Source organism: Lepisosteus platostomus, chromosome 23, assembly GCF_059453375.1.
Source record: "Lepisosteus platostomus isolate fLepPlt1 chromosome 23, fLepPlt1.hap1, whole genome shotgun sequence".
Lineage (NCBI taxonomy): Eukaryota > Metazoa > Chordata > Actinopteri > Semionotiformes > Lepisosteidae > Lepisosteus > Lepisosteus platostomus.
The window spans coordinates 4,607,219-4,633,864 of NC_142633.1; the positions used below are offsets into that span (position 1 = coordinate 4,607,219).

The 26,646-nt window shown below is 40.7% G+C and overlaps 1 protein-coding gene across 1 annotated transcript in view; it reads left to right on the forward strand.

The window, feature by feature from the left end:
* The window catches only part of epha8 (eph receptor A8), a 259,838-nt gene that overhangs the window by 137,590 nt on the left and 95,602 nt on the right, over window positions 1-26,646 (forward strand). Inside the window, exon 3 of the mRNA XM_088616796.1 lies at window positions 20,544-21,207. Within this exon, the coding sequence (XP_088472922.1) occupies window positions 20,544-21,207 (664 nt within the window). The remainder of the gene's footprint in view (window positions 1-20,543; window positions 21,208-26,646) is intronic.

Sequence of the window (26,646 nt, forward strand, 5' to 3'; positions counted from 1 at the left end):
CCTGGAGCAGCTGGGGTTAAGGGCCTTGCTCAGGGGCCCAACTGAGTAGGATTCTTCTGCCAGCTGAACCGGCAACCTTCCAGTCACAGGCACAGATCCTTAGCCACAGAGCCACTGCTCCACCCCAGACTATATGACCAGACTGCTCTTCCAGTGTAAAGAAATACCAAATTTCACCGGGAATATTCTATTCATCGGTATACAAGGTACTTGCACCTTGTGAATTGTGTTTGTGATATGATCCAACATTTACCAAAAATTGCTCAAACAAAGCTTCTGTGGTATCAAAGACTGGTGTGTTTTCATTTACAGTGTTTTATTGAAGTGCAAGAGCTTTCCAAACCTTGTACTTCTCACCCCAGATATCTGCTAATTTTGCTTCAACTTGACTTTCAATTCCTAAACTGGGTCATTATTTCAATTAAAAATTATGTGATCAATTACACATTTTGAATAGTTTTTTTGCCCTTGAAGAATTGCTACTAAAAATGCTTTTGCATATTTGAAATATCTTTGGGGTTCACTTACTGTACAGTACGTATTCGATAACAAATGTTGAACAAAAGCCAGAAGACATTGGAGCCACAAGGACAAGGCATAAGGATGTGCCTCTATGGATTTCGTGGAGCAGACTTGAAGTAATGGATTTACCAACCTTGCAGCTTAGATTGGTATTAAACATTCAATAGCTGTTATTTGTTAAAAAGGGATGATGAAAGTCATGTGATACTGAAAAGCTGCACGGACATGTTTAATCTAGCTTCCCCAATATAGATAAGGTTCTATTGCAGTAAAGTGCAGTTTGAGGATCTATAATAGAACTAGAACTACTGTATAAATAGAAATAGATCTATACACAGAAAGTTATGCTCCAGAAAATTGGAACTACTGAACTTCTGAAGCCAGGCTGCTCAATTCTAGTCCTGGAGGTTTCTTGTTCAATATGTTTCTTTAAAGGGGAACTGCAATGCTATTTTTATAGTTCGGGGTTATAGTTCGGGGTTTGGGGTTAGAAAGAATCAGCTTTGATTAGTGCATTTCAAACCTGAATAAACATAAATTGTACACAGTAACCTCCAATTTACTTCACAAATTAGATGATTCTGCAATTCAGCTCAAGACAACAAAACTTCGGTGACGTGATGTAGCCTTGTTACTGTACATCTCTTTCAATCCAACATAAATATTGCTCTCGATTTCAAGCAGGTTTTGCCGACAAATACAATATACTTGTTAACTCTGCCTGCAGATCATGTTGAAGCATTTCTGTGGTGAAATGTCTGCTGCAAAACCTGTACTTATTCATTTGTACATCACATTATATAAGTCATTACAGTGGCTAGTGAGCAGGAAGGGCTGCAGAACATCACAACTTTTGGAAACGTGAATGTGAGTTTGCAACAATATGGTTACTTACAGTTCTTTCACAAAATTCATGATTTTGTGCTTATTTTGAAATTTGTGAAATTTTTCTATAATGTAAATTAATTAATTTTGTTACCAAGATTTAATAAACAATGCGAGAGCTTGAGGATGAAATTACCATGTCAGCAGCACTTTTAATACTGGAAAGAGTTGTTAAATTAAAGCTAATAATGAGTTCAACTTAGTCATTAAGAGCTGTGCTAAAAAGTAAAACCTACAACTATAACTGCCCTCCCGTGCTGGAATTGAAAGATCGCCTCACAACATTCACTATTTATTTATTAAGAGATGAATAAACAGAATTGCAATTTTTCAAAACACCCAATAACTAAAGACAAAGTAACACAAATATTCAAGAAAATACCAACCAACATCAAGGCCAAAATGAACGGACTTTGACTAAAATATTATTGGGGACTTAACAAAAGATTATTAATACAGTATTTTGACAGAAGATAATCTAAATTCTGTAAAATGCTGTAGAAACATTATAGGACTCATTGGAGGAAGCTGAAAATCAAATGTGAGAACTGCTGGGTTTCCCTGAAGTGAGGAGAATTGAAACCCAATGGAATTTGTGAAGGGCAAACGAGCTCAAATTTGAGATGAAAGCAGGCCTGGTTATAATTAAAATGATCTGCAACCAAGGTAAATAAACAGGAATTGTTCTAGATTCGTGCTTATGAAAGTTTTAGGAATTTACAAGTTTCCAGGTTCTCAAAACCAGACTCTGTATCTGTGGTCAAAAGGTTTGCATAACACAGGAACTTTACAGTATATTTTTTATCTATCCTTGAATACAAAATAAACAATTTGCAGTACAGATGTTATTATGATACTCTTGAATCAGAAAAGCAAGAGGGTGGAAAGAGGACAATAACAGTTTATTTTTTAATTTAACAAGCAAAGAAGCAGAGTTTTTCAGTATACAGTATGTGTCAGATAGTCCTTGTCTGCTTCATGTTTTACATGCTTTTTTTTTCAAATGAATAAAACCATTTATTTCTACTACTGAGAATGTGCATACACTTCTCTACACAAACAAGAAAAACAACAACAAAATCATTATGCCCATTTTGTAAAGAACTGTGTTTTCCTGTATCTGTCATGTGAGGTTTCTCCTTATAATAGATAGAACTCACTAAAACGTCAAACCATTTAGGAAGTGTATAGGCAAACAATAAATGTTACCTGTCCTGTGAACCTGCCTCTTTTCCAGCAAAGGTTCTTTAACTGGTTGGCTCTCAAAATTTATTTTTAGTCACTACCAAATTGAACCAGCAATCCTGCTCTTTCTTGAAACGTCACAGGGGCATCAATGGCTTCCCTTCCAGTCAGGGACACAGACTCCACCAACATACTGTACATATAGACTGTATTTTTTCTACTACTTTAACCTAAAAACATTTTAACATGAGGTCATAGCTTGAAAAGAGGTGAGATGTTGATGTAGTAAAAAAACTGTTAAACCTACATGTAGCCTCTTAGTTACAGCTGACATGCAAATTGGATCTCATGAGACTCCACAGCTTGTGAAACCAGCCAATAGTAACAAGATCCACAGACATGCAGTCTCACTCAAGGTTACAAAAAGCATATATTAAATCATAGAATACACTATGCAAAACACTCTATAATTACTGTACATCACAAATTCCCCTCACCAAAGTCTGACTGTTTTTGTACTATAAGTCAAATAAAGGATTGAAAGAGACAGTTAAGGATTTCAACACAAGGTACTGTATTTCATATAGATGTACTTATTTTGTATTATTTATTAATTGCACATTCTTGTCTGTTCTATTATATTTTTTTCCTATATGAAATAATATGTAATATACATGTGGTGTTGTAACTTAACAATTAAACAATCCTGTACTTCTCCCTGGATGTAGATACATATCATAAAATATATAGTATTATTATTATTAACAATAATGCTGAAAATCTTCCTGAAAATTACATTTTCTCACTTCTTCTTTACTAATTCTGTCCTATTATTGTTGCTGCCACAAGCTGTTGAGCAGATTATGCCTTAAAAAATCTTGCAGACTTGACGTGTCGTTGTAGGAGGTGAAATGCAAATATAGTTTTTACCATGTCCAACTGAATCCACTTCCTTTCATCAGTCCATAGTTCTTTATAACTAATGGATTTCACAAAACTGTAGCTGGGTGGCATCTACACTTGAAAAATGTTATTCAAAGATAAACATTGGTACACCTGTTGCAGCTGGCAGTGTCGGTGTAGAATCATTTACCTATCAAAACAGCCATGTCACCCAGCAACTTACAATTGGCAACCCACTGAAGCTAAGCAGGTGTGACCTTGGTCAGTATCTGGATGGGAGCCCTCCTGGGAAAAACTAAGGTTGCTGCTGGAAGAGGTGTTAGTGAGGCCAGCAGGGGGTGCTCACCCTGCGGCCCATGTGGGTATACAGTATAGTGACGGGGACACTATACTGTAAACAAGTGCCGCCTTTTGGATGAGGCGTTAAACCGAATTCCTGACTCTCTGTGGTCATTAAAAATCCCAGGGTGTTTCTCGAAAAGAGTAGGGGTGTAACCTTGGCATCCTGGCTAAATTTCCCATGCCTCCTAAAAATCCCCCTCAATGATTTGGCTACATTACTTTGTTCTCCTCCCCCACTCTGACGGCAGGCTGGAGTATTCTCGGTCGCATTTAATGGCAATGTCAGCTCAAAGATTTGGTTCAAGCAGACCCTGCTGATGTGGGATTAACGCTAGGATGAGAGAAATTCAGGGCACACCACAGAATTCTGTCATAGTTTATCTTTATCTACTTATACTCCAGATTGAGTCAAAGCACACAGGTGTCTCCAGATTTAGTTATGCACACTTGTAAAACAAGGGATTGTTGAAATCAAGCTACTTTTCTAGATACAGTATGATATATACAGTATGTAAGCCATTCGGCTATTGCCAACTCATTAATCATTAGGTTTTTCAAAAACTGTGTCACCTTGTACATACGGTACAGAAACCTTTCTCTTGTTAATCTTTATCTGTTTTCTTGCCTTGTTGGATGTACCATGCAGTTCAATTACCTGAATGCAACCACATTCAAGAGCCTTTATGGTGCTACACATATTTACCCAGCCACGCTATAAAATCTTCCACATACTGTACACCTGGCATATTCAAACCCTAGAAACCAGCCCATTACTGTCATAAATACTCCTGCTTTTGGTAGAGACTGAGTAACCGTAAAACATATCCTGAATTACGGCAGTCACTGGGGCTTTGAATTTTGAGCAGGTTAGGCATGTACAGTACATCTCCCCATATTCAATTCTCCTCCTACTCTTATTTCTGCAGTTTGGTTAGATTCTGGATATGACATGTATTAGAGTTTTTTTGATGTAACTCACCAAGCTGAAAGAAAAGCTTTCTAACTGTAAGGATTATGATAAAGGAACCCCCAAAAGGAGCCCCATAAAAATTATGCAGGATTCTTAGTGACAGGGTTTGATATTCACACACTTTGGCTGGCTTGATTAAAATATACCATATGTGAGTTAAGCTTTGGTAGACCACCCGCTTAGAGTTTGATGTTGTAGATGGTGGGTATTTTGTGATTGGTTGCAGAAGATATCGCTCTGATCCTAAAAAAGAGGCCAAATGTGATCAACACTGAAGCTGGCTTTAGTTAGCATACTGCAGCCCCAGTGATCAGTAACAGTAACAACTTGCTGGTTCGTGGATACACAAGGGGGTTGGACAACATGGCTGACTGGGATGAACGTAGGGAGTACTGTAGTAAGAATAAAGAAACTTGAAAACTCAAATAATGGAATCGAGCTTGAACTAGTGAATATAAATGCCTTGACCTGACAGATTTGTCTTGCTTCTTTTGAGGTGGTACTGTACATGATTGTTTCTTGAGAGCTAAAAGGCAGGTCTGAGAAACAGGAACGAAGGTGAAGGAAAAAGGTACGGCAAGCGGTAGTGAATTTGCAGGCAAGAAGAGCTGAGGCTTCATGGGTCATTTGATAGAAGCTTTAGCAGCATTTTCAAATTGACCAAGGAATGAAGAGGTTTACAAATGGCTCCAGAGACGTGAATGAGTGCATGGCAGGGGAAGAAAAGGAAAGCCCCAGAGCACGGAAACAGAATCCTCAATTGTGGAACATGGTGAGCGTTAGTAAAGTATTGTAGACTGGGTTCAGATCTGATGAAACACCCCTACCTTCTGAGCAAAGGTTTGCAATGATTAAACATGGCAATTGTAATTCCTTGATAAGCAGTTAATAAGAGTAGCTTGAAGAATTAGCCAGAAAACATTTGCTTCTGAAGCCAGCTCAGTTGGAGCTTTGTGGAATGGTAACGGAGTTTGAGGAGGAAGTTATTCACTATCAATTGTCACAGAATAATGTATTGAATTCTGAATATCCAACATGAGTATAATGGTAGAGAGGTTTATGACTGAATTTTTCACTATTAACATCTGTGCTTAAGCACTTATAAAACATATGCACCAGTGGAGTCAGATATCATATTATTAAATACAGTTCTGGGGAAATGGAACAAATTAATTTTCATTAATTTCATTAATTCGTCAAAAGTTAACTTTTGCTTTGAACCCTAAAATTGCTCAAATCTCCCATGTTAATAACCCCCTGTGTGAGAACGGTATCTTACTACGCCGGAATATTTGCTTAGATTAAAGTCTGGAAGCAGATGGTAGATTTTTCATCAAACAGAAAATAGCTTCAGATTTGTCCCTGTCTCACATTTGTTTTGGGATGGAATGGATTATTTTTGTTTCATTTTCTCACCTAATTTAAACCAAAATCTCCTCAACTGGAAGGATTATGATACAGTACGTGACAACACCTCAGTATTTCCTCCTCCAAGTGCTTGATGAAGTGCTCTACATCCTAGAATTCACATTACCTTTTGGAAACTGACCTAAATTTAAATAGCTAATACTGTCTTAGGATGTCTATTGATAATCTTAAAAATTCTAACTAAATGTTACTGGAAACTCTTTCTTAATATACATTATTGATCACGATCAAATAGGCTTTATCATGGGTATAACTGCTTTCAAAACACATTTTGACTTTTTAATATAATGTACTACTCAATTAAATGGGTGCAGAATAAGCATTTGATTGTTTGGAATGGGAATACTGTAAACAGTATATTTAAAATACTTTAAGTATTTGTTTTAAATTACCTAGTTTAACCCATTTTATCAAATGGGTTAAGCTAATGTAACATTACCTAAAGTTTCAGCCTTAACTAATGTCATCATCACAGCCATTCAGGTTGAGCAGAGGTGCTCTCAAGGATATTCGGTGTCCCCTTTCCAGTATAGGGTGCAAAAATCATAATAAGTAATGTTCTGTGCTGATGGTACTGTATCATAGTAATGATAACTAATTCTGCTCAATCAATGTCCTCTCAGCTCTTAATGAATTTGATAGTATCTCGGGATATAAAATTAATGGTATCAAGACAAAGATTATATCAACAGTGAATTATACTGACCCTACATGCTATCCTACATTTGTTCTTTTGACTGTTTGACCTCCTTTGTGCCTCAATTGTATATGGCTAACATTATACCTTTATTACTGTGCCTCCAGGGGAGAATAGATCGATGATCTGGTCTCCCAATTTCTATATGTGGGCTGTACAGGCGAGCAAACTTTTTGATTGGGTTCACTAAGACCATTCAGACTCGCTGTGTGTTGAATCTGAAACGAGCAGTCTAATCCCCCTGGTTAATCTTTTAACTTGCAATGCAGCATATATTCCTTTGCGGAGAAAAGAAACTCTCTTAATTTTAAACACATCGGTAGTCAGGGCAGCGCTCAAGAAACACAAAGGTGTTGTAATCAGTACTCGGGTTATAAAGAATATAAGAGGAGCAATCTCGCAATGTCACCACAATGCTTGTGTTGAAGGCTTCTCAAACTATTTTCATGGGAGTTTTGAGAAGGTACAGTACAGTAGCAGGTCGTTTAGAAATGAAATAGGTTCTTGTAACAAGGGGAACACTTAGTTGTGATTCTTCTGAGGGAAGTACTAATATGAAGCTTTCATTTTTACACAGTATGTGTTCTAAATGGCTTTCATTACTGTAAACACAACTTTATTAAGAAAGTCTAAATACTATAGAATTTGGGAGGCAGCTAGAATAAGTAGGATATATTTATTTCATTATTATACCTTCAAAATTCTTGAACAGCCTAACTATTTGGTGAACCAGCAGCCTATTTGTTTTTGTTTTAATTTGCAAGTAAGGCATTTCTATATATAACTAGAATAGAACTCTGTTTTTAGTCCTTAAGAAATCATGCCAAACAACAGGCTTCTAGTTTCTGTTTTGCACTAAAAGAAACATTCTTTAAATTCTCTAAATTCTCTAAAATTTAGACTAATTCTCTAAATCACGAGAGAATGAAGATATCTGATAGAATGCGGCAGCTACTCCATACAAAATCTCAGTTCGTAATAAACATAGAGAACTGGACAGCAGTTCAACATACAGTACTTCATGAGAGTTACTGTACATACTGTTGTCATACACAGACTGTAAACACAGTCATATTTCTCTTATCTGTCAGGAATGTAAAGCCCACTTTAACTCTGTGGTACAGTACATGTGGTATACTATGTTTAGGACATAACATTCTGGGGCTTGGTCTGTGAGATAATTTCCTCACTTTTTTGTACTTGGGGTGTATGAATGGGTGTATTCTCTTATATTTATTCTCTTTTTTTGCTTCTTAGGAGCCTCCAACTAACAAAGAAGCATTAAATTATCTGCTCTTACTTGCTAGGAGGTAATTTTGAAATGGGTATGTGGGGCTCCAGTAGGTGATGCAGTTAGAGAGAAGAGTGATGTCTTTTTAAGTGTGGTGGTTCGGTTCCTAAGGATCTGCGCCTGTGGTTGGAAGGTTGCTGTTTCGTATCTTGCAGCCGGCAGAGGAATCTTACTCTATTGGGCCCCTGACCAAGGCCCTTAATCCCAACTGATCCAGGGACACCATATAAATGGCTGACCCTGCGCTCTGACACTGCTTCCATCTCTGTCTATGTGTCTCATGGAGAGCAAGCAGGGGTATGTGAAAAGACAATGCAAGAAAGTGTATATCGCCAATAAAGTGATCTTATCTTTTCAGATCAAATTAAATATATGCAATAAATGGCAAATAGCATCTTAAGGAAATGTTTTCTGCACTCTGATTTCTGACCGTTAGGTACTGTAGTGTTTTACTGCAGGAAAGGAGCAGGTATACTGTAATTCCATCTTTTCGCTCTTTGCAGTTAGGCACCTCTTTACCACGTTTCTGGGCATCCTGTTGTGATGTAATCTGTTTCATGTGACAGCTTTGTCCCTGATATTTGCTGAGAGAAACGAGGCCTTGTTGAACCAGAAAGCAGCAGGCAGGTGGAAGATGAACTTTACACAGGCAGCATGTGGCAAATGAATTCTGAGGCTCTCTGCCCGGTACACTGTGTGAAAGATTCACAGATCCACAGCAAGGGCTTTACTTGAGGGGTTGGCAGGTAGGAGGGGGGAAAACAAACAGTTTCCTATACAGGATATGTTGGCTGGAACTCTGCTGGGTTGCTGTAGTGAAACTTTGTGTAAATGTGTTAATATTATTCATACTTGTATTAGTATGATGATAAGGATAAAAAAGTTTTATTGGCATAGTATTTATAGAAAACATCACCACAACAATTATAATTATTAACAATAAAATTAAAAGGGGCACAGGGCATGGGGCATGAAGACCTTGGAATACATTCCTCTGGTATATTCAGCTGTCAGAGCTTTTTCCCATTTGACATGCTGTGTGCTCCACTGTACTGTACATACTAAGTTCAATTTCAAGTTTATTGTCATATGAACTTCAGTATAATGAAAAGCTTACTTGCATGGTTTCCTCAGTGACAAAAAAAAACAGATGACGTACTGTAACATGAACATAGAAAATTACTAAAGACACCACAATTCTTGGAGACAGGAACAGGGTAGCAGCTATACTGTAATTTTAACCAGTGTTTAGATAGCAGCTGTGTGCAAAATTCAGCAATGGCAGTGTATTTTGAGTTTAGTGCAAAAACAGAGGGGTAAAAATAGGGTTAGGAGGATTTAAGAGGTGGAGTTTAGGAGTCTTGTGAGGTCCGGGCTTCAAAGACAGCTTCTATCACTTCCAATAGGAGGAGGAGTAAACATCTCTAAATTACATCACCATGACCTTGTAGGTGCTCAAAAGGTTCGAGGTGCTGTTATACCAAAGCTGAGGGAAGACTTGCCTGTTGATATTGAGAGAATCCTGGTCTCTGTCAGCTAACATCATTGCCCAAGCTTGAACTAACACTGTCTGGACCTTAGCAACTTCCTCTACCAGTTACAAAGCTGTTAAGATTCACACTTTTAAAACAACATTTTTCAAGGAGAATTTTTTTTGTCCCTAACCATGGCTAATTAAAACAAACACTCCTGCTTCTTCCTTTATATGCACTGAGCCATGAGAAAAGAACACCATCTACCTGCCAGCTCACAGGGTGATTATTTATTTGGCTTGAGCTAGATGTATTGAGTAAAAACAGAAAATGTAGAAAATAAGCTGTTGTCACCTTGCTGTTTCTCTCATCAGCTACAGACATATATTATACAGGTAAGGTACTGAAGATGGAGATAGCATTGAGCAGAAAAAAAATTACATATGCCACCCATTATAATAGATTGACTGCTTCTGTGGCAGGATATAGTCATCAGATAAATGTATTCATCTGGCTCAGGAGCATTTCAGAATTTTTATCCCCTCAGCTCTGCCAGTTTGACTTTTGCAACCTTTTCCCCTGTATTTATTCAGTTTGATTTATCATGGTTTCCCACAGTTTTTTATTAATTAAGAACCACCTTATATCTCCATGCTTCATTCTGTTTCTAATATTTCACTTTCTTAACTTCATTATGCTTACAGTGTTTGAGTATTTATTTTGACAGAGTGATGTTCAAATCCTTTTGCTGCTGTGCTGAAAACTCTGTTCCAAGACATTTGAGCATCCAGTACAGTTGCTATTCAAGAACACCTGTGCTGCACTGTGTCACTTTGATTAAGGCATGTACTGTATATGTTTCTAGAATTAAGAGTTGACATGTAAAAATAACATTTTTAAGGCCCAGATGTAACCTGTTTCAAAGGTAATAATACTCTGGATGTTGTACACAGTTTGCCACAGAATGATCTCCATGGCTTTGAGGTTGCCTTCCTAATCTTTTTTGTATTGTAATCACCTGGCTTAGGTGTTTGGAGACTGGAGAAAAGTCCCTTAACGATCTTTTGATCCTTTTAACACCCATTCAGAGAGAAGCTTAACAGTAAAGAAAATGGGATGAGCTGCTTCCCTACCATATATCCAGAGAAGCACTTTAACGTGGCTACTTTGCAACCTTAAAACCATTTAGACTGTCACCAGCACAGTTTCCCTGAACACATTATACACTAAAGACCTTTGTCTTTTCAGTTGTGTTCCTTAATAAATACTGTACAGTGTTAATTGATTTGGGTCTCTCTAAGCAACACTATACACATTTCATGTAGTGTAACTACATAATGTATAATTATTTTGCTGAACATCATAAAATCTGACGGAAAACTTTCTAGACTTGTAGAAACTGAATCACTTTTTTAGGGCAGTGTCTCTTTTCCTTAAATGTGGTTATCTGAATATGCTGGGCATGCCCTCAAAGTGAGGACCAATAGGCATACACTCTGATCCACAATTCCACCTTCTGTAACCAACAGCAGCACCACACAGCTGGAAGAAATGGCTTAGTTTCTCCCTAACAAATATGCATGGTGTTCCAATATACTCAGATATACCAGCAGGAATTGCTTGCAAGACGACCTACATTAAAAAACAACCAATAAACAATAAAGAACTCACGTTGCAAGAATACTTAATGTATTGGTATGAACAAAAATAAATCTGTTAATGCAATAAACAAAACAAGGTACAAAAAGATTTACAACATGAATCGACTATAGAATTGATCAAGACATTGCCTACAGTAACTGGAACAAAAGAGATCTGATAGAAGGTAATGAATTTAGACCGAATCTCAGACCTCAGTCCTGAAGCCTCTAGGTACTTACTGTATGTACAGTATTTCTTTCACCAAAACAAACACTCTCGCAGGATGTGTCAGTTTGACCAGGGGTAGAAATACTTTAGCACTCCTGTTGTCAAAGATTTTGATCCATCTCTGAGTTTATCAGCTGCATAAGAAACAACAGAATTAAAAGGAAGAACATGTGAATATGCCAAGGCCAGCAGCCATATCACCCTGCAACTCCCAACTGGCATCCCACTGAAGCTGAGCAGGTGTGAGCCTGGTCAGTACCTGGATGGGAGACCTCCTGGGAAAAACTAAGGTTGCTGCTGGAAGAGGTGTTAGTGGGGCCAGCAGGGGGCACTCACACTGCGTTTTATGTGGGTCCTAATACCCCAGTATAGTGACAGGGATACTATACTGTAAATCGTGGTGAGATGTAAAACCAGGGTCCTGACTCTCTGTGGTCATTAAAAATCCCAGGGTGTTTCTTGAAAAGAGTAAGGGTGTAACTGCGGTGTCCTGACCAAATTTCCCATTGGCCCTTACCAATCATGGCCTCCCAATAATCCCAACCTACGAACTAGCTTCATTACTCTGTTCTCCCCACTGATAACTGATGTGTGGTGAGCGTTCTAGCGCACTTTGGCTTCCGTCTCATCATCCAGTTGGGGCTGCATATTGTAGGTTGTGGAGGGGATCCCCATTACCTGTAAGGCACTTTGAGTGGAGTGTCCAGAAAGGTGTGTTGTAACAGAAGAAATAAGGTTCTTGATCCCGAGATGAAGTAAAACAGATGAGTTTATTGCATGCAAGGAACAATAAAGCCGAAGTCTTGTTTCCCGCAAGAAACAACAAAACCGAAGTATTGTTCGCCGTACTGTTACAAACTTTTGGGTTATATAGTGTTTTCTTCTCCGTTTCTGACGTCACTCGGTCTGATGGTAAAGAGGGGGGTTCATGGTATTCGGCCAGTTTACGATGTTCTGGACAAATGGTCAGTTTAACATTACACCCAGGGGGGTTCCTAGCTTGAATCTGCAATCCTTATCAGTTAACCCCCTTTCCTGCCATAAACCCCAGCTTGTGACTTAGAAGTCTAAACCCCCTACAGAAAGGATTAAATTCAAACCCCCGTCTTCACATCTTTCTTCATTCCCCCCTTATAAAATATGGCATACGTCAGTGTAGCCTATTTTTATACATACAATGTCAGGGCAGATATTTCCTTTCTTGGCGAACAGGTATGTATTGCCATGTCATTGTACGTTCCACGGTTATAGCAAGATGTGATACATGTTTTTGTGAACGTGATGATTACAATTATACATATAAACAATACTATTCCTACAGATAAACACTATAAAAAGGTTCCACCCCAAGCCCCAAACACAGACTTTACCCAAGACCCAGTTCCCCAATTTTCATTATAATAGTCCTGATATTTCTGTCCCTCATTGTAAATGTGTTGGGCCAGATCTGAGATGTGCTCAGAATTATCAGGAATATATGTGCAGCATTCAGTGCCAATTACTGCACAAGTTCCTCCTTGGGCCGCCAGTACATAATCTAAAGCTAGTCGGTTCTGCATGGCCACTGTTCTGAGGGCTACTATCTCATCATTAACAGCCTTCAGACTAGATGAGGTAGAATTTGCTAATTCTTCTAAAGTCGAGGCCATTTGAATTAACTCTTGACTCAGAAAGTTCATGCCGGCTTGTGGAAATATTATACCTAAATAATATTCCCAATCAGCCAATTTTCTTTGTGGTCTGTGGTTAGGTCCGAAGGGGCTGTGGATTTGAACACGGATATGAGGAACCACATATCCTAAATAACATGAGGCAGACCACTGGGCTGGCAACCATGGGTAGGCTCGTTTTCCACAAATGAAAGATGTTCCGTTTGGCACTCCCCATGCCTCTGAAAATAAGAAGCTTATACCGAATTGTGGGGTGTGCCGATCCCATCCTGGAATTTGGAAGGTAGAGGTGAATATATTTGCAGCGATGGTAAGGTTGCAAAGACTCCATCCAACCAAGTGCAGACCATTAGTGTGCTGAAAACATGTTTCCCTCACGTTCCTTATTTAGAGTCAGGTATGGTGGTGTATGGCTTCTGTTATATTTAGGAGCGTAAGAGCCTGTGAAACTCGTGGGCTCTTAGCCTCGCTCCTGTAGATATTGTAATGTTGTGCAGGTTAAAGTCGTGTTATGGCATAGTTTGTCATATTAAAATTTCCTAAATTATCCCTCCAAATGATCATGCCTATGACTTCCTCGCGACGCCAAGGAATGGCTCCCATAGGAAGTCCTCCCTGTACATATTTGGGTAATGCGGCACACACCCAGCAGGCACTTTGGTTGGTTTTCTTAGCTGTCAGATAGGAGAGGCCTAAAAAAGGAATTAATTCCATGTTCTCCTTTGTGGGAGAGATGATCATTAATTCCTGCGGAACATAGTCCTACAGCAACAATTATCGTTATTAACAGAAATGATTTCATTCTGAGTCTGTAAATGGGGATGAGGCTCGTCGGCAGTGTGGCGCGTGGATCCAGCGATCTTTTCCTTCCACTCGAACCGCAGACTCGGTTGTCAACAGGATCTGGTAGGGTCCGTCCCACCTGGGCTGGAGAACCTGTGAAGGAAATTTCCTGATCCACACCCACTCTCCTGGGATGAGGTTGTGCCCTCCTTCAGGTGGTGGTCCCCACGCCTCCAGGACCTGCTCGCGGGCTCCTTGGGTGGCCTCTGTCAGCTACTTGCAATAATACAAAGGAATGGCTGATCCATCTGAGGAAACCCCAGTCTCAGCACCTGTAAGAGAACTTGTTTCAAATTATTACAGGCGGCTTTTGCTGCGGGAACCAAGGCAATCTTGTCCTTGTACTGCACTCCCCCCTTAAGCAGATCTGTTAAGAGTTGTGCTTTTACGTCCACCTGTACTGTACTTATACGTTTCAGACGCTCTTATATTTTCCAATCTCCTTAAGTTGATTTTCGTCAAGGCTCTTTAGTTACGTCTCTAGCCAGTCCCGCTGGCTAAACATACTCACACCGTCATTTAGTATACCAAAACTCACAGTTACACACATACATGCCGGCACACAAATTCATAAAACACACATACACATCGAGAATATATTTTTCTCTTCGTAATACAATGTGCTGTATTCTTGTTTTACTTCTACATGAATCCTTTTAATTCCTGAAGCGCACTCCAGGTTCGCTGCATTTCTAATTTCGGGTGCGGTACTTTAGCCCACCGGTCAATATCTTACGGTTTTGGATTTGATTGTATGGGGGAAATCAGGGAAGGTAGGTGCGAGTGCAGACCCCCCTCGACGGGGTGCGAGACAGTGTTAGAGTGGCGCTGTCATCAACGGCGCCAGCCCCTGCTACATCAAGTCCTTTCCCACTTCGAGTGAGAGTACAGATCTGCGGGCGCCCTCCCTCTAACAGGGGAGACCCTGATCCGTCTTTATCACACTCATACCAAGTGTTATCCCAATCAGACCCCCCTTCTCCATATGGCCACTGAGGGAATTGATCCCAATTATTTTCGTTTCCTGCCTGTTTGTTCCCCTGTGGGAGAGCAGGACATAACTTAGTCGCCGGCTGCAGCACATTAACCAGTGCAGTGTGACCAGGAGTTAATTCCTTCTTTAGTTTCTCATTCTCCTGTACTGCCTCTTTTAGCTTTTTTTCTATACTCTTTGTAGCGAGTAAAGTATCTTTTCTTCCGGGTTTTTGTTTTCCCCGTAAACACACTTTTAAATCACATCCCAATTTCTTTCTTTTTCCTCATGTATCTGCCACCACTGGTGCCGGCCGTGCACCAGGGTGGGAGCTACATACTTGTGCTTTTGCCAATCAATGCTCATATGCTTTCTTTACAGGCGTCTTCGCCCCAAATTCCCTCTGACAAACTCAGCTTTTCCCATATTTTCTCCTTCTTTTCCGTCAACTTACACTTTTCCGATATATAAACGGACCCTTCCACCACTTTCTCAAACCATCAGTTAGCACACATGTTCGGTCTCTTTTACTTTTGTCGTGTGTGAGGTAACAGCTCATACAGTAAGGGGATGCTTTCACTTGAAAAACCTGTGCATTCTTGCACTCATTCAGCCAAGGGCGTCTGTTACCTCCAGATCTAAATGCCTCTCCGAGACTTTAGAGAGGACTTACACCGCACTGTTCACAGGTAAGAAACGAGACCTCGAAAACCCCCTTTCTTGATCAGTAATTCACCATCCCCAGAACGCCAGCATCGCTGCTTTTGCCCCGGGGTGGACTTACGCACTGAGCTCAATCAGGGCGATTCTCGGGTCTCAACGTCCTTTAAATCCTGCTACTTAATGCTTTGCTCTTTTATTATGAGGTGTGTTTATGTTAGTGTCGTGCGTGTGTATATGTATTTCACAAACAAGGAAAACACCAAAAACATACATACATATATATATCTCTTCTACTCCTGTTTCCTTTAAAACAAAAAAAACCACGCCATGCCAATCTGTGCACGATCAAGGCGTAGCTAATCTCAGGACCCCGGGCGCAATTAAGGCCCAGACCAATCCTGGATTATACGTGCATTTAATGCACCACTCAGCTCAGGAACCCCGGGCGCAATTAAGGCCCACACCGATCCCGAGCCACAGAACTCCGGGCGCAATTAAGGCCCACACCAGTTCTGACCTTCAGAACTCCCGGCGCAATTAAGGCCCACACCAGTCCTGAACTACGTGCATTTAATGCACCACTTGCTCTAGAACCCCGGGCGCAATTAAGGCCCACACCGATTCTGAGCCTCAGAACTCCGGGCGCAATTAAGGCCCAAACCAGTTCTGACCTTCAGAACTCCGGGCGCAATTAAGGCCCACACCAGTCCTGAACTTCACGGTAAGGGTCCAAAACCCGTTCAAAACTCCACGCGCAATTAAGGCATACACCAGCTTCGAACGCCTGTACACAATACCGCGGAACCCCTGCCGGACCAAATTCTGGGCTTACAGCAAACAACCCATTACATACACCGGTGCCTTCCCCGGGCCAGAGGAATTCAGAAACTCACGTTTACTCCGTCATCTCGGGCGATTCTCGCAGGGAGCAGAGATTTCCCAATGGGTCAGAGAGAGTCGGGACTTTTTTTTTAAAAAGAGGAGTCCTTACCTCTTAGTAATGTGAGCGCTGACCATCTCTCCTGCCAATGGGAAGTTCTGCGCCTTCTGGAGCATCCTGCCGACTACGCCAAATTTGTTGTAACAGAAGAAATAAGGTTCTTGATCCCGAGATGAAGTAAAACAGATGAGTTTATTGCATGCAAGGAACAATAAAGCCGAAGTCTTGTTTCCCGCAAGAAACAACAAAACCGAAGTATTGTTCACCGTACTGTTACAAACTTTTGGGTTATATAGTGTTTTCTTCTCCGTTTCTGACGTCACTCGGTCTGATGGTAAAGAGGGGGGTTCATGGTATTTGGCCAGTTTACGATGTTCTGGGCAAATGGTCAGTTTAACATTACACCCAGGGGGGTTCCTAGCTTGCATCTGCAATCCTTATCAGTTAACCCCCTTTCCTGCCATAAACCCCAGCTTGTGACTTAGAAGTCTAAACCCCCTACAGAAAGGATTAAATTCAAACCCCCGTCTTCACATCTTTCTTCAGGTGCAATATGTGTAAGCAATTCTTAATTATTATTATTAATATAATTGTTTTTTCAGTGTAAAGTACATTCAACAGGACTATTCACTAGTTAGGTTAATTATGTTAATTGTTATGAGACTTGTTAAAATAAAATGTGTGATCTTCTTACAAAACACTTTAGAACATCAATGAGTCAAATAATTTGGATATGTACAGTACCATGTCACCAGAAAAACAGATTGAGGTTTAAATAATCACCTATCCAGTCTCTTACACTATGATTTTATCTTTTCTACACAAAATAATGTTTTAAAATAAAATATGATACAAAGTTGATAGATTAATAAACATGTTACCTTTATGTGCTTAGAATAAATACCTGTACATTTTAACAATATTAGTTTAAGAGGTCAGTTAAATGGCATTCTTTGGAAACAGAAAAAATAAAATCTTAAAATTAAGATTAATTGTACTTGTTATTCTAAGTAAATGTTCTAATACTAACAGAATAATAAGATACTCAATATCTTGTCCCCAATCATATAAATGAAACTAGTGGGCATTATGAGTCCAGGTGTGGATCCTGAAGTACATAAGGACTCAGACTAACATTGTGCAATTTTACTACAGTACAGTAGCTGTAAGAATTGAGTAAATGCCCTTACCCCAAATAAAATCTACAAAAGCCACCTATAAAATAGGCAACAGACTCCTATTTCAGATTTCAGCACTTTACTATTATACAGTACTTAAAATAAGTGAAAACATCTGAAAAATGCATTTTTTCTTTTCCTTTTTAAATAAATAAAGGATGGTTTATTAGAACTTAATAAGGACATTTTTAGACTGTGTTTTCAAATTTATATCAAAATGCACCTGTCCAAAGCAATCATTTCGTTGCCTTGTGATGGCACACTGCTTGGAATTAATGGAACAGTGAGGAAGGTTAAACACTTAACTTAGTCCCTCAAACAGAGAATGCAACAACTGTTGACTGGAGCGAGGTGATAAATCTGTGTGAAGGCCTATTCATAAAGTCTGTTTCTGAGGATAAAGAGACAGGGTGCTTAAGATATATGGAGCAACAGAAGCAGGGTAATTTGGTGACAGTGTAACAGGTGCACTGTAATGATTATGTACGCTGGTGTGTCACTGCAGGGGGAGCTGTCAGTTCATCATCGCCCTCCCTGTGCTTTGCCACCATCAATTTTTGGCATTTTTTTTCTTGCTGCCAGGGAAAGTGAGACATCTCTATTACCCAGTGGGCCTTTTTTTCTGCTTTCTCCTATTTAATTAAGTCATAAAGTACCACCCCACCAAAAAAATCCTTCTGAGGCTTGCTGTGTTTAGCCTTGACTCTCTCTCTCCCTCGCCTTTCCATTTCCCTTTTGTAGTGTTTTAATCAGTCTGCATTCTGTGTCAGTCTGACTCCCAGCTCACAGAGATGAAAGGCAGGCTGCTGGGTTGCTCCAGTGAGACCCACTCTCAGGGGGATCGCTGACTACGGCAGAGCGAGGTCTTTCAAAGTGCATCTCTCCTCCAACAAGTTTTTTTTCATTTTTTGGTTTTATTTTATTAATTGAAGAGTGAATGTGAGGTAGATGAGTTAATTGCCTTTAGCTGAGACTGCTTAGCAACTGCCTGTGTTAGATCTTCACCAATAACAGGAGCTCTCATTGTGTCCCACTGCTAAAATTTATAACTTTTACTTTAGAAATCTTTCTGCAATGCCTGTCTACTTGCATGTGGACCTGCTCTTCCTTTTGTATTTGGCTCAGCCCTCAGCTGGGGGGATGCAAATCAGGCCAGTCATGCAATGTGCCATGTGTTCTCCTTGTGCACTCCTGTGTGTGCTGCATATTGTTAAGCTCAAAGAAGGGGAAAAATAGATGTGATAGCTAGTGTTCCTAGTGTAGGAAGTCTGACTGCTACTTGTGTCAATTTTTCATATACAGATGTGCCTGCAGTGCTCGAAGATACAGATAAGCAGGGTGTATCTGTGCATGGTACATATAGGGATAGAGAAATACAGAATCATATGAATACCTTTACTTAGTCCTTGTTTTCTTAAAGAATGCCAAAGATTGTTACAGATAATAAGGGATTTACTTCATCCTACAAAGTACGTAGAATCCTCTTAGAATATACAGTATATATACATTTAAAATCAGTAATTATTCTTGTAGTGCTTTATATACCTAATATGGACTCACTGTTTTAAGACTCTAAAGCCCTGCAGGAGCAAATTCCACTGCTTGGGAGAGAATGACTCAGCCACCAACGTGCCTGGATGCAAAACCATTTGTCATTTGACACTTTACAAGTTCATTAACAGAAGGATTAACTGGAAGCATAGTATGTCTCTCACTGATGTCAAAGTAAGACTTCAGGTACCTGCAAAGTCCCAGGAGCTGCTACTTGCCAGACAGTCGAGTGAACCCTGTCCAAATACTTGTTATCCTGTTAGGTGCCCAGCCACTTCTGCTTCAGGGAGTCCCAGACAGAGCTAGCTTGAGGCATGACTCACGTTTGAACTAGTGACTCCTAGGATCTTAGAACTCAACTTGCATTCTGAATGAATGTTTTTGCTTGTGCAGCTTCCTGGTACCCCACCGGGATTTTTCTTGCAAAGGACTGACTAACCTAGAAGCCAGTTAACCTAGAGGAGGCTGAAGTAGTGTATACAGAGAAAGCCTGAAATGGAGTTTATTCTGAGCACCATGAATAGCCCAATTATGAATAAAGCCTTGGGAACTCTGATGGCCAGAAGTACTCGGGAACTCTGAGTCATGAATCAGGCCTCAGTTTCATGCCCACTGTTCTCCTTATTTTCAAGTAAAAGCAGCTCCAGATTTGATTGTTACAGGGAAATATTTCTACTGAATCTCACACTGCCTCAACTCCTACTTTGTGAACGTCTACCATAAAGGCTTGAGTGCTTTGGAATGACTATATCAGCTATGTGTTAGGCTTAATAGATGCAATATAATCATGTGGTATAATACAGAACATATCATCTCCTCATGCACCTTTTGCTGAATGGCTTGAAGATATCACATTTTAAGTCAGGATTCTCTTTAAAATTAAAAGCACAATATAAGTGGAATGTTAATCTCAAATGGATTGATGTATTATACACAGCTATAACAGCTGTGGACAAATGGTATATTTGTATACTGTCATGTATTAATTCGTGTATCGGTTTCTTTTATATAAAAGCTTTCATAGTAATTTTTTTGTTTTGCTCTGGTTTAAAAATGTGATGAGATTTTTTAAGACCTCCTTGAAAAAAACAGCAAAATCCATAAACAATCATTCAACAATTACAGTGACATTGCTGTTATTTTTTTTCTCCATAACCTTAGTGGGATGCCATCAATGAAATGGACGAATACTTCAGCCCCATCCATACGTACCAGGTCTGCAATGTCATGAGCCCCAACCAGAACAACTGGCTGCGCACCAACTGGATCCAGCGCGATGGCGCCCACCGCATCTACATCGAGATCAAGTTCACCCTGCGTGACTGCAACAGCATGCCCGGGGTGCTGGGCACCTGCAAAGAGACCTTCAACCTCTACTACTATGAGACAGACCGGGATGTGGGCACCAACATCTGGGAGAGCCAGTTTGTCAAGATTGACACCATTGCAGCAGACGAGAGCTTCACCGGAGTGGACCTGGGGGTGAGACGGCTGAAGCTCAATACTGAGGTCCGTGGGGTGGGACCTCTGATCAAGAGGGGCTTCTACCTTGCATTCCAGGACATCGGGGCCTGCATTGCCATCGTGTCAGTCAGGGTCTACTATAAAAAGTGCCAGGCCATGGCACGCAACCTGGCCATTTTCACCGAAGTGGTGACGGGCGCAGACTCCTCTTCGCTGGTGGAGGTGCGGGGGCAGTGTGTGGAGCATGCAGAGGAGCGGGACACTCCTAAAATGTACTGCAGTGCTGAGGGCGAGTGGCTGGTACCCATTGGGCGGTGTGTTTGCAGCGCGGGATTCGAGGAGTATCGGGACTCCTGTATAGGTAAGCAGTCTCTTAGAGATTTGTTGATAAAGGATCTAACTAGGTCTTTAGTAGATATTTAGTTCTGATTTACAGCATCAAAAGCCTTGTGCAGAGTTTATGTATTTTGTATATTGTATATATACTGCATTAATAACCTGTATTTACAATAGCTAGATCTTGGAGATTAAACTCATTGATAAATTATGAATGAGCTGCAAATGGCTTTAAAGAAAATATATGTGCGTTTATTGCTCTTTAATATAGGGCATTAAAAAATTAAGATATTTGCAAGCACAATGTTGCCTCAATCCCCCCAAAAATGTAGAGGTTTAACCTTTTCATTTGGAGTGCAGATGACGTAAAAATGCATAAAAGAAGCAAATGTTATCAAAGAAAGTGTATTGGAGGTCATGTGAGTTGGAATATGCTTTGGGTATGCTTGGAGTTATTTTTTGGTCATCTGTAACGATCCAACCATTACATTTCAGTGTTTCTGCATCACTTTCACAGTCATCTTTTGGAACAATTTTGTCTCACTGTGGAGACTCCTTTTCAGGTTATTGAACAAGCCACAACTTTGTTTTTTCTGACATTATTCAAAGATATTGTATAGAATTGCTGTATAGATACTGTACTGTATTTTATGTGTTCATATATCATGGTAAGTGCCCCTCACCGGTCCTGTAGAAAATGTAGGATTTCAGAACATAATAAAACAACATCAGCTGCAAAATATGTACCATGAATTTGAGATTAAATATTTTCTGGTAACAGAATTGACCTGGAATAAATTTTCTCTATATTATTATTCCCTGCATTGTAGGTGCCCTACAACAAGTTACTGGGTAAGCATTCCATCAGAATGGCACACGTATTACACCCAAACATCCAAATAACCCTTTTCTTCACACAAAACATGTAGTTCAGGATTAGGGTTATTTTGCCAGTTCTATTTCCATCCTTGATAAGAAGCTTTTTTTTAATACTCTGGATTTAAAATGATTCCCTATGTAGTGTTAGGAATTTTATGTTATCCAGCATAATCCACTGTGCTACTATGAGTCTTTTTTTAATTAAACTCTCAAAAATCTTGGCAAAGCCACTGTTGTCAACATTTGCTGTCAGGATATGTAGTGTGCTGAGCAGAGTCTCAGAGCCTGATCACTTGTCTCAGGGTGAGATACAAAATACTAAAGTCATGGATGCCAGATTTCTCCACATACTAATGAGCAGAAAAACAAAAAAAAAAGAATTGTAACCATCTAGTTTGTTTGCTAATTATTAATTGATCCAGAAATCTCTTCCAGCTATTTCTTCACCCTAGTGAATTACTTTCAGGATAGAGGTTGAATAAGTTGTGCCAGAAATATACTATCTTCTGTACCAAATATTGTTTAGACTCCTAAACTCACTCCCTTAAGTTTCCACTTGTGTCTGTTACAACCACTTCACCCTCAGAGTACAGGAGCAGATATGAAGGTATTACAGACGCAGGAGCTAGAGTGTCACAGTCCCGCAGAGCGGGACTGTGCAGATTGCTGGTGGCCGGGGATAAAGGACAGCCTGGGATAGCTTTGGATGCAGGAGGCTGGAACTGCACGCAGGGAAAGAGTGTAGGGAAGGCAGAAGGAGGAAGGGGAGAGCCACCAGAAGCCAGAGGTGTGCTTCATCCAGAGCGTAACACAGGACAGAGGGGTTCCACGTTCAAGGTCAGGTAGAAGTCGGGTCAGTCATCCAAAAGGCACACTGAATGCTAGGCTGAAAGGAACTCGTTCTCTATGCTGGGTCTCCTGCTGAGACCAGGCCAGTGTCAGGGTGGACAGTGGAAGTGCACCAAAGATCAGGCATCTTTGGGAGGGAATCATCTGCTGAGGTCTGGGTCCCAAGTGAAGTTCTGTCATCTGACCTAATCTTAGCACCCTGAATCCTCTCCAGAGCCCAGGTGGAGCATGGAGACGGTAAGCCAGTGCTTCACTGGGAAGCTGGTAAGGTGGCTCAGGAGTCAAGCGACATACACAGCAATGCCGGCTAATTGATGAGTGACTGAACAGGGTTTACATACCCCTGAGGACCTGCTATCATGAGAATTCTCACTACACCCAGGTGGTCAACATATCAGGAAGGTGATCAGGAAGAGGTGTGGCCAGAAATCACTGTGAGTGCCACACGTCCCACTGTGATGAGCAACAGTGATCTTTTAAATGCTTCTACATTTTACTGTTGATCCTGAAGCAAAATTTTGTGTAGATAGATAATTTGGCCATATTTCCTTTGCTTTCCTTAAGCACTTAAAACAGCATTTCCCATGTTGTTGTTTTTTTATGTATAAGGATAGTGTTGCATTTAATGAAAGCACTTGTTATCTAACCTAATCACAGAGAATAAAAAATATAATTAAATCCCCTGGAGAGAAACATGAAAACAAGGAGAATTGTAATTACATGACAAAACTTCACAATTGTTTTTTTGATAGACCCTAATGAATCAACGTTTGAAACTACAACAACATTTTAATCTTTATTCTGTACATACTTTACACGTCTTTTTGGTCCAAAACCCACCTGTTTTTATTACTGTGTATGTCCAGGTATCTGTTTCAAAGAGTGGACTGAAGCAGAAATTCAAATGAGTCAATTTTTCTAGTAAACTGTCCAAACCTCATTTGGACTGAGTACAATAATATTGATTTTAATAAGCAAACAGAAAGGACAGATGGAAAAAAAGATACTGCAGAAGCTAGTCATGGTTCTATCGTGTACACAATTTCAGTAACCAAAGAAAACATTATTACAAAGTGCCAACACAATCAAGATTAATGCATGCTATGAACAGTAGCACCAGCTACAGTGAGACTATGGAAAACAATTGTCAGCTCAGCTGTAGTATAACTAGCCCTGCACTTACAAACAGTAAGAGTCTGTTGCTGTACTTCCAATATGTGTTATACTGTAACTGTTATGATATGAATTAAAGAAAAGAAAAACTTTCACATTTGCATTTTTCTGTTTAGGAACAACTTAATTTTTAGATTAATCATAATGCTTGCTGAACATAAAAACATTGATAATAATTGCTTACACTTCTATAGCGCTTTTGTGGACACTCCACTCAAAGCGCTTTACAGATATAGGTTTACAGAAAGCTCTCTCGTTGTGTGTCTGTTTTAATGTTTATGTATACGTTAATACTCTTGTTTTGTGTTGGACGCTCAATGCCTGTCATTACTTATGATAGACAAACGCTTTTAAACCTGAGGACAGACTCCTTAATGTCATCAAACAACTTTTTTCACGTACCGGACCCCACCTGCTGGATCGGACAAAGATGCGGCGAACAACAACAACAGGTGGGCAGCAGACGCCGGGGAAGACGAGGCGGCGTGCTAGCGCGACTACGAAGGCGTCCGCACAGACCACCGCTGCCGTCTATTTTGTTAGCTAATGTTCAGTCACTGGACAATAATATAGATGAGCTACATTGTCGCATCAACGCGGAAAGGGACCTGAGGGATTGCTGTGTTTATGCCTTCACTGAAACCTGGCTGAATGCATGCGTCCCGGACACCGCCATCCAGCCAAAGGGGTTCACCGTTTACCGCATGGACAGAAACCACCAAGCAACCGGCAAACACAAAGGCGGAGGCGTTTGCTTCCTGGTCAACAGCAAGTGGTGCACCGACGTGAAGGTAATCACTAAATCCTGCTCGCCGAATCTAGAACACCTGACCATAAAATGTCGACCCTTTTATTTGCCGAGGGAGTTTTCCGCCACTATTATCACAACCGCTTACATTCAACCTCAAGCCTGCGTGGAAGCAGCACATAGCGAACTCCACGACATTATCAACAAACACGAAAACTCCCACCCAGAAGCCGTCTCAATTGTAGTTGGGGACTTCAACCACTGCAATCTGAGGAAAGTTCTGCAAAAATACATTCAGCATGTTACTGTACCGACAAGAGGAGGCAATATTTTAGACCACTGCTACACAACAATAAAAGGAGCATACAAAGCGCTTCCCAAACCGAGTTTCGGTAAGTCGGACCACATCGCTCTCCTGTTGCTTCCTGAGTACAAACAGAAGCTGAAGACCTCCCCCATTGCGAACAGGTCAGTGCGTTGTTGGTCTGAGGAGGCGGAAAGCAGGTTAATAGACTGCTTTGATAGTACAGACTGGGACGCATTCAGAGCTCCCGACACAGATTTAAATGAGTATACGGACGCGGTCACAAGCTAAATTAAATACTGCACCGACATTTGTGTACCAGAAATGAAAATTAGGTCATTTCCCAATCAGAAACCGTGGTTCAACAACGACATTCGCAATAAAATAAAAGTTCAAAAATTCGCGTTCAAATCGGGGGACAGAGAGCTGTACAAGAAATCACGGTATGCATTAGAGGAAGCCATAAAACGCGCAAAACGGAGCTACAGAGTGCGGCTTGAAACGCAGTGCGCTGACACCCGGAGGCTGTGGCAGGTATTACAGTCAATCACAGGCTACAAGGGCTGCAGCCAGGTGATTGACACGAACAACGCATCCCTGCCTGACGAGCTGAACCACTTCTATGCCCGCTTTGATGCTCTGAACACGGGCAATGCTGAGAAGACCCCAAGTGTGCAGGGCGAGTTTGTTCTGAAACTCTCAGAGCAGGACGTGCAGAAGACTCTGAGCAGGGTGAAAATCCGTAAGGCTGCAGGGCCTGATGGGATACCACCTCGCGTCCTGAGGACATGTGCAGCCCAGCTGACCACAGTGTTTACAGACATCTTTAACTCCTCCCTGTCACAGTCCATGGTCCCCACCTGCTTTAAAAAAAACACTATTGTTCCAACCCCCCAAAAGACAAAAGTGACATGCCTGAATGATTACCGCCCAGTAGCATTAACATCTGTGGTGATGAAATGCCTGGAGAAGCTGGTGTTTGCTGTTTGTGGACTACAGTTCAGCATTCAATTCCATCATACCCAGTCAACTGGTGACAAAGCTCAGGGGATTAGGTCTGTGCAACTCTGTCTGCAACTGGCTGCTGGACTTTCTTATCGAGAGACCACAGGTGGTGCGGATAGGCAATAAAACATCAACACCACTCACCCTGAGCACTGGAACCCCACAAGGCTGCTGTCTGAGTCCAAGGTTGTACTCCCTATTTACTCACGACTGCACAGCAAGACACAGCAACAACCGCATCATTAAGTTTGCCGATGACACCACTATAATAGGACTGATCAGTGATGATGACGAGTCCACTTACAGGGATGAAGTTGTACAGCTGCTTAGGTGGTGTCATAGCAATAACCTGGACTTGAACATAAAGAAAACGAAAGAGCTTATAGTTGACGTTCGGAGACACAGGCCACACACTCACAGCCCACTCAGTATTGATGGAACGGAAGTGGAAACAGTCACCAGCTTTAGGTTTTTGGGAATTCACATCTCTAAAGATCTAACCTGGC